The sequence below is a fragment of the Bos indicus x Bos taurus genome, chromosome X, assembly GCF_003369695.1.
Source record: "Bos indicus x Bos taurus breed Angus x Brahman F1 hybrid chromosome X, Bos_hybrid_MaternalHap_v2.0, whole genome shotgun sequence".
Classification (NCBI taxonomy): domain Eukaryota; kingdom Metazoa; phylum Chordata; class Mammalia; order Artiodactyla; family Bovidae; genus Bos; species Bos indicus x Bos taurus.
The window spans coordinates 107,864,063-107,872,826 of NC_040105.1; the positions used below are offsets into that span (position 1 = coordinate 107,864,063).

The 8,764-nt window shown below is 58.3% G+C and overlaps 1 protein-coding gene and 2 long non-coding RNA genes across 3 annotated transcripts; all 3 read right to left on the reverse strand.

Moving 5' to 3' along the window:
- Positions 1 to 1,410: 1,410 nt before the first annotated feature.
- EMD (emerin) lies at positions 1,411 to 3,770 on the reverse strand. Its single transcript, XM_027534425.1, has 6 exons — positions 3,505 to 3,770; positions 3,299 to 3,406; positions 3,054 to 3,131; positions 2,744 to 2,877; positions 2,223 to 2,269; positions 1,411 to 2,140 (listed from the first exon to the last, which is right to left on the reverse strand). Exons 1-6 carry the CDS (start codon positions 3,584 to 3,586, stop codon positions 1,804 to 1,806), a joined length of 786 nt encoding a protein of 261 aa, XP_027390226.1. The 5' UTR covers positions 3,587 to 3,770; the 3' UTR covers positions 1,411 to 1,803.
- A 2,669-nt stretch (positions 3,771 to 6,439) lies between these two features.
- Positions 6,440 to 7,568, reverse strand: LOC113887340. The gene is made up of 2 exons (XR_003509710.1): positions 7,395 to 7,568; positions 6,440 to 7,083 (listed from the first exon to the last, which is right to left on the reverse strand). It is a non-coding gene; the product is annotated as an uncharacterized LOC113887340 (long non-coding RNA).
- Positions 7,569 to 7,792: 224 nt separating this feature from the next.
- LOC113887710 lies at positions 7,793 to 8,687 on the reverse strand. Its single transcript, XR_003509800.1, has 2 exons — positions 8,284 to 8,687; positions 7,793 to 7,973 (listed from the first exon to the last, which is right to left on the reverse strand). It is a non-coding gene; the product is annotated as an uncharacterized LOC113887710 (long non-coding RNA).
- Between the last annotated feature and the right edge of the window lie 77 nt (positions 8,688 to 8,764).

Sequence of the window (8,764 nt, forward strand, 5' to 3'; positions counted from 1 at the left end):
AGATGTTGCGCCATGCCCCTACAGAGTTCTGATGCCCTGACGATGGGACTCCTTGTTCACCCCCCTCCAGTTCACCGATTTGACCACCTGCCCCTGTGGTCACAGATCAGCAGGCCACACCTCCTGCCTATGCCCACTGCCCACCACGGAGCATCCGTGTCTCAGCTCTTGGTCTAGGATGGCATGAGACAGATGCTGGGGGCCCAGGGGTGTCCCGGCCACAGTGGACTGGGTGCCACAGGAGTCAGGTGGGAGTGCCTAGCAGCAAACGAGGGAGGCTGGGGCTCTGGGAGGGGTGAGAATATGAGAAGCCATTTCTTTTTGGTGTACTTGAAATGCACAAAAAAACCCTGTTGCTTTTAAGAAAACACCCACCCCACCCCACAAAAGTGCAGAGACTAGGATGCAGTAAAAAGAAATGTCCGGGAGCTTTGGTAGAAAAGTTCCAGTCCTGGCCCTGAGCAGAGCTTACCCAGCAGCTGTAGACAGCAGAGAGCCCCAAAGGCCCAGAAGCCCATGGTGCATGTGCAGGTGAGAGGGCAGGCCCTGCCAAGTCCTGCCACCTGTAGGAAGGAGCCCATCAGAGCTGAGGTGCCAGGGTCCCACCCAATGGTGGCCCGGCGGGTGCCTCTGCTTCCCTTTTGTGTGCTTGCTTCTCCAGACTTTACTGCCCTCTACAGGCAGTGTGGAGCCCAGATGCACAGTGTGCCATTCTACCCCAGGTTTCCTTAGCACTTGATGTTAAGTGAGTGATGGTCGCTCAGTCGTGTCAGACTCTTAGCGACCCCATGGACTGTAGCCTGCCAGGCTCCTCTGTCCATGGGATTCTCCAGGCAAGAATACTGGAGTGGGTTACCATTTCTTTCTCCAACTAGATGTTAAAAATCACATGTAAACTGTGAAAATTGTGAAATGCCCACAGCAGAAAACCTTGTGGGTAATACCCAGGTGAGGAACTGGTTTACTGAAAGGGGATGAAACATTCAGAGGACTGAAAGCCTTCCCCTGTCATTAGACAACCAGCTTTCCAGCAGAAACAGCCCATCAAGCAGATGCCTCATTTGCTTCCCATCACTCTGCCCTTGGACACCACGGTTGGTGTCTGCTGGTCCCAGTTGAAACACCCAGAACTGACATGGTGCAAGCAGCCTCACCTGCGTTTCCCAGTGGGCTCTCTGTGTGACTATTTTTTATAAGCACTTACAAGAGCTTCTGATAACATGTCAGGGAGCATGCACCAAAAGCAGAACATAAATGAGTCTATGGGTAGCCTATGATCCCTATCTCAGGCTCAGAGGACAAAAGGATGAACTGACAAAGTTGGATGGCAATTCTGGAGACCCAAGGCCTGGAAACCTTTAGCAGGGGGCAGCCCAACCCCTCCCCATGTTAAAGAGAAAAACCCACACATTAAAAATAAATGGTCTTTTATTGTGTCCACGAAAACAAACTCAGGGTGGCCTTTGGTTAATCCCCCCATGAGGTGACGACAAATAGGAGGCATGCGATGACCAAAACCATGTTCTCCTCTCCAGGAGAAGGGTCTTGCCCTCCTAGGCCCGAAGGGTGACAGGCAAGCAGGGCCAGGAGGATCCAGAAGCAGGCCCACCATGCCGCGGAGGGCCCAGGCCTGCTGCCTCCCTGGCAGGACAGGGCAGGGGTCAGCAAACATTGCCCCTGTCCTGGTAACCCCAAGCTAGAACACACAGAAAAGCCCCAACCCCCCTCCCCCAACAAACACTGATAAGGCAGTCAGCCAGGGCTTCCAAGAGGAGCTGGCCTCCAAGGTACGAGGTCAGACCCTTAGGGCTCTGCCCAGAAGGGGTTGCCATCCTCGGCCTGCATGAAGTAGTAAACAAAGAGCAGGAAGGCAGCAAAGACCAGGAACAGCAGCACCTGGCCCCAGAGTGGGACCTGGCGATCCTGGCCCAGGCCGGCAGCCCCAGGGGCCTGCTTTTCAGGCCGGATGGCTCTGCGGGTGAGCCACGAAGGGGCCGAAGATGAAGATGAGGACACACTCGAGGTGGAGGAGGATGTGGGATAATAGGACAGGCCCAGGGAGCTTCTGGAGATGTTGGAAATAGGGCGGTAGTGTGCGATGTTCTGGTAGGCACTGTCCTGGCCATACAGGAGGCGTTCCCTGAGGCAAAGAGTGCAGCAGGTAGACCAGGACAGCCTGAGCCCTGAATCAGCCCCAGCCCCTGGCTCGCCTTAATACTCACCGATCCTTGCCTTCCTCTTCCAAAGAGAAAAGATTGTCATCACGGACCTACAGAAGTGAATCAGAGTGAGGATACCTATTGTCACGGTTGATGTAGGTATGACAGGTCATACCCTCAGTCCAAACTGCCCTTCCCAGCCTGTTCTGAACACTGCTTAAAGGCCTGGGCCCTGCCACCTTCCAGACCCCCTTCTTGGTCCTCAGCCTTATGTCTGCAGGGCCGTGCCACTTGTTCCAGCTGCCTGAATCCTACTTTCTACCCCAGTAGTCTCAAAAAGAGCTCAAACCTAGATCCCAGACCAGAGCTAGGGCACGTCCTGGGCACATTAGTCAAAACAGTTCTGACAGCCCGCCCCCACCCCCTCGCAAAGGCCCTGACCTGGCAGGTGTCTGCAGGCCCCACCTCTCCCAAGAGGTTTCTGAACTACCATTTGCGCCCAGTGGTCCCCTTGACTCATCCAAACCCCATGAGGACCCCCTCAGGTTGTACCCAAGTACAGGGTGCCCGACAACTCAGCTCACCTGGCGGTGAAAGGGGTCAGCATCTGAGAGTGAAGCTGAGGGCTGGCGGAAGCCCTTGGATGTGCCCATAGACTCAGGTTCCCCGTAAGTCCTGGTGGTCAAGTAACTCTCCTCATAGTAGTCATCATTATAGCCTTGGGAAGGGGGGGCAGCGGTAGCAGAAGGGGCAATGGTGTCCCCACCTGGCCCGATGGCCCTAATCTGAATCCCACTGGGAGGGGGGGCCTGCAGGACGCTTGGGGTTGAGGTCTCAGGTTCTGGCTGACACTGGAAGGAAGGTGTCAGACTGCCCACCCCACCCTTGCCTTACCCTTGCTCTGGTAAAGTAAGGCGTCCTCTTTCTTGGGCAGATCATACATATCCGAGTCCACGGACGCCGAATCTAAGTCTGAATGGGGGAGGGGCTAGGACCATTGGCCCACAGGGGTCCCCTCCCGTTTCCCCCGCGCCCCTTCCAGCCAGTGCCCTGGCCACACCCCCGCGACCCCTTCCTTAGCGTCCCCCAAACCGTGTCCCCAAGGGCGGCCAGGCGGGGCCCTGGGACGGGAGCCTCACCCGAGAACCGATAGGAGAAAGAGGATGCGGACGAGCTCGGGGGCGAGAGCCTCCGCCTCTGGGACTCATACTCGAAGATTTTCTTTTCGTAGAGCTTGCGAGTGGAACCTGATCAGACGCGGGGCACAGGGCGGTCAGGGAGCGGGCCGGGAGGGGGCCGCGGGGCTAAGCGCGGGGAGCGGGCCCGCCCTCCGTCCACCGCGTACCGACGACGGGCCCGTGTGGGATGTTGTACTGGCGCAGCACGGCGGCCAGCTCGGAGTCCGACAGGGCTGCGTAGTCGTCCATGGCGGGCAGCGGGCGGCGGAGGCCTGGGGGAGGCCTGGGCCTTGCAACACCGGCCGAGAGACGACGGCCTCGGAGCGCGGCGGGGGCAACAGGAGTGCCTCGGGAGCGGCTACGCGCGCGTCACTCCCGCGTCACAGTCGCGGTCTCAGCGGGCAGCGCGCGCTGCGCGGAGCGGGGGCCGGGCCTCGCAGAGAGCTGCCAGCGCAGATTGGTGGAGCCTTGGGAACGGGCGGGGAGGGGCGGGGCTCGCGAGCCCAGAGACGTCACACGCTAGCGCATTTAGGGCTGGACCCCAGTGAGGGGCGGGGCCTGGGCGCGACGGGAACTAGCTTAGACCCGCCCCGGCTTGGGAGCGGGGCGGGGCCCGCGAGCCGCGACGTCACCCTCTCGGCTATTCGGGTCAGAAGGGTGGAGGGGCGGGGCCTGTGGCCGTGCAACCAGCAGAAACCGGCCAGGATGTGGGAGCCCGGCGGAGCTGCGCGCTGGGCGGGGCTCGCCCTCCCTGAGTCACGTGGACTCCGCTCGGACCCAACTGCCCCTCTGCTCCGGCGCTTGGGGGTCCCTGGCCGCGCCCCAGCCAGGAGCATCGCCGGCAGCTGCGAGAAGGGGCCCGATCCGAAGGGGCAGGCCCTTGGAGAGCACGGGTCCAGACTAGGCGCTGTTGCGCGCTTGGGGCGCGCGCGCCACACCAAGGAAGCTTGTAGCCACCTGACCCTAAACCGCCCCCCAGATCCCCAGACCCCCTGCCCCAGCACGCCTTCCCACTCTGCGGGACCCTGGCCTGCGCCCGCCGGTTCCCACCACCTCCCTCCCTCCCCCCTGCACCTCAGAGGAAATGGGGCACTGGGCCAGGAGGCCATCAGCGCTCCAGGAGCCAGCAGCCTTGGAAGGGGCCCGGGCATGTCAATGGGCATTGGCACGGGGCGCCCTGTGATGCGATGCATGCAGAGATGGCGGGTGCCTGCTTTACCCACCGGCAGTCCACCCGAGGCGCGAGGGGCTTCCCCTCCATGGCTGGGATGGCCCCTGAACCCAGCGTGACCCAGAAGGCTGCCAGAGGGAACTGCCCCGGGCTTCCGATAATGTGCTCTGAGCACCTGGGTCTCAGTGGGCTTCAGGGCCGTGGGAGCGCAGAGGGGGCCTCCCGGGCAGGGGGGCCAGGGGACTGAGGGGGGCAAACCATGGAAGGCAGCGGGGGGCCTGTCACAGGGAGTTGGTGAGAGCCTTGGTCAGGAAAGACCCTGAAATTAGGAAGGAGATGACAGTCACGTTCTAACAAAGCCAGCCAATGGAATGAGGGGAAACTGAAGTGCCTCTCCCGGAACTGGGATGAAGGCTGGTAGACTTGCCCAGTTGGTGAGGATCACAGCCTTGGTCTCAGCGAAAGTTCGTTCATGGGGTGGAGAGAAGATGGGGTCCTGGTTTAACCACATACGAAGCCCCTCCGCAAGGTTGCTGTTGGCCAGGTTTTAGAGATGAGGCTTTCTCCATCTCCCAAAATATGAGGGCCCCACATATGCATGGTCGGATGAGGGGCAATGCCCCAGGCAGGGCAAGGGTCTTGCTGCTTATCTCCGAGCAGGGAGGGAGATGGCATTTGGGCTCTGGGCTCCTCAGAGCCAGCTTCACGGAATTTGGAGTTTGGGCCAGATCAGATTCCCCAGCACCTCTTCAAGCCTTCTTTTGCAGTGCTGGCCCCTGTCCCGGAGGCCGGCCTCCCCTTGCCAACCCCCGCCCCATACAGACCCAAGCCGTTTCCTTATGAGGTCAAGGAATTCTAAGTTTGCCTTCTCCTCTGGGAGCACCCCCTCCCCGGCACCTGCCTTGGCCCTCTGCCTTTTATTTCCCTCTCCCCCAGTTGCCCCACTATGAGGTCCCACCACAGATGGCACCACATGGCTGACCTGTGATAGTCTCCTGCACACGAGCCCACCTGGAACCCCATGCCAGCCCCACTGCAGGCAGACCTGTATCAAACCACCAGAAACCAGGCAAGCCCTTGACCATCAGAGCTGAGAGGCCCTTGGCACCGCCACCATCACATTGAGGAGAAATTAGGGGCCCAGAGAAGGAGGGGACTTATGCAGGTGCACCCAGTGCAGCAATTCATTCATGGATGTTCCCCTAGCCAGTACCTAGCCCTCGGGGTCATAACCTGGACAGCGTGGCCCACTGGGGATTCCGAGTCAGCAGAGGAGCTGGTAGTGGAAATCTGGGGCCTTGAGGGGAGTCTTCCTGGGAAGAGTGGGCAGAGTTGCTGCTACTGCTACTGCTAAGTCACTTCAGTCGTGTCCAACTCTGTGTGATCCCATAGATGGCAGCCCACCAGGCTCCCCCGTCCCTGGGATTCTCCAGGCAAGAACACTGGAGTGGGTTGCCATTTCCTTCTCCAATGCATGAAAGTGAAAAGTGAAAGTGAAGTCAATCAGTCATGTCCGACCCTCAGCAACCCCATGAACTGCAGCCTACCAGGCTCCCCCGTCCCTGGGATTCTCCAGGCAAGAACACTGGAGTGGGTTGCCATTTCCTTCTCCAATGCATGAAAGTGAAAAGTGAAAGTGAAGTCCATCAGTCGTGTCAGACCCTCAGCGACCCCATGAACTGCAGCCTATCAGGCTCCTCCGTCCATGGGATTTTCCAGGCAAGAGTACTGGAGTGGGGTGCCATTGCCTTCTCCCGGGCAGAGTTAAAAGGAGGCATTTCTCTGCAACTGTAGCTGGGGCAAAAAGGGCTTGGAAGCCACCGATTCCAAGTCAGTAACAAGAAGACAGTTTCTCCTTTAAGGACTAGGATTCTAAGCAATAGATTATGTAACTTCTGATCCTAGCAACATCAAAAAATTGTAAGGAAAAGTAATATCAACATGAATACATTTCTCAACAGGTCCAAGGAGACGATTATTCACTGAGTGATTAATGTTTTAAGATCAGAACCTAAGTCCTTTGGTACAATACAAAGCTTACTTTTTCCCTTCAAGGATGTTAAAGATCCTCTGGGTTTTGCCTGGCAGTCGAATGCTTTAAAACATGGCTCAGATGGTAACAAAAGTTGTAAGATGGTGACTAGTGTGAAAATGACCATGTGGAAGGTTGTCACAATCAATATATAGCAGGGACTGGTTAGCCAACCAAAAGCCTCTCAGATGACACCTTGTGTTCCAGTCCTAGGACACATCAGTCTGCCTTGGGACAGTCGGCATGGTAGCAGGAATGGAGCTGCTTTTAGTGCTTTTGTGGAATCTTCAACACAAGGTGGTGGTTTAGTTGCTAAGTCGTGTCCAACTCTTGTGACCCCATGGACTGTAGCCCGCCAGGCTCCTCCGTCCATGGGATTTTCCAGGCAAGAATACTGGAGTGGATTGTCATTTCCTTCTCCATCAACACAAGGAGCAAAAGCCTTTGTTAAAATCTTTCACCAGGGAAGAGCTGGTGCTGTATAAACCTTCATTCCCCCCAGACCTGGAAAAGTAGAGACTCTGAGTTGCATGTGTCTCAGGGCTGTGGAGGGAGAGAGAGTAAAGAGAGGATTAAAACGGAGGTGGCGGGGGGGTCCTGAGATCCAGCCATGAAGCCATCACTTCCTGTCTGCTACCCCAGCTATTGCACCACTGATTCCCATTGCAATAACTCTGGCAGGTGGGTGTCCCTCCTTGAAGGATAGCCTTGGCCATGAGCTACCTTGTGGACCTAAACTCAGGCTGCTCATCTATCAAGGGAGGATAACCCACTGCCGTGAGAGGCGGAGGGGTGGATCCCACTAGATGGGGCGGGGAGAAACAGAGACCGAGGCCACTGCTAGGCGATCTCACCTGGGGTCAAGGAGGAGAGGTCATTGCCAACAAGGGCAGCAGTGGCTGCGGAGAAGCCTGGAGGGCAATCAGTGCCTTCCTGTTAGTGTGCAGCTGTAGATATCAAACCACGTTAGCAGGTGACAGCACACTTCTCCCTTCCTCCCCCCTGTTCCTTCCTGCTTCTCCCTTTTTGCCTCCCTCCCTCCCTTCTTTTTGGAGAAGGAAATGGCAACCCACTCCAGTGTTCTTGCCTGGAGAATCCCAGGGACAGCAGAGCCTGGTGGGCTGCCGTCTATGGGTCGCACAGAGTTGGACACGACTGAAGCGACTTAGCAGTAGCAGCAGCTCCCTTCTTTGCTTTTTCTCCTTTAATGAAGTAGAAGAAAAGAAGAAAGATCAGAGTTCTTTTCAGGTGGTAAGTGACAGTCTCACTTGGTGGAACGTTTATTTCAGCCATTTGTGTCGATCTGCGTGTGTGCCTGCAAGTATTGGCTCAGGATGTAAGATGCAGTTCTTCTTGAGGGTTGTGGTCACAGTGAGAAGACACTGCTTTGTGTGGCTTTCCCCGAGGAAGTGACATTTGAGCTGAATACGAAGCTGTTAATACCAGGAAATGGGCACGCAGAAGAGGAAGAGGGAGCCTGGCAGTGCCAGGGTGTGGCTGTGCCCACCTAGTTCCCCGGAAACTTGGCCCCTCGGCTGCACCCCACCGTCCATGCCCAGCCCTCAGGACTGCAGCTAACCGTGCTGCTGAGAATTCAGTCCGTTTCTGTTGCTTGCTTCCAGGCCAGGCCTGGCACTGGGCAGGGGCCAAACCCATGCCAGCCCGGGACATTGGTTGGCTTGTCTTGGGGCTCAGGTCCCTGCCCCCGTGCAGACTTTCAGGTGGGAGGCGCTCAGTGCATACCTGCTAGGGCCTGTTGCACTTCCCACTCCAAGGTAGACTCCAACTTTCCCGATCAGCCTCAGGCTTGGGGTAAAGGTGGGGAGGCAGCGCAAGACTGGGCAGCTCCCTGGAGGAGGTGGCCTTTGCTGCTGGGCTGAGACGTGGGTTCTGCAGACCCTCCGGGCCGCCCCTCCCCGTCGGCAGAGGGTGAGCTCATCTCAACGGGGGTGGGGGGGGGGCGTCGCCGGCTGCCCGGGCGCCTGAGCTCACGGCGCGCCCCCGTGGGTCCCCCCCGCCCCCCCGCCCCGTTCCTGGGTGATTTTTACCAATTAAGGCTTTTTCGCCGGGCCGGGTCGGGCCGGGTGCGGGGCGGGGGTGCGGCCAACAAGAAGGCGGGCGGCAGCGGCCCATTCGCGTGGAGGCGCCCGGCGCGCAGCGGACGCCAGCAGAGCCCCGAGGCGCCCGGCGCGGGCTCGAAGACCGGCCAGGCGCCACCCCGCGG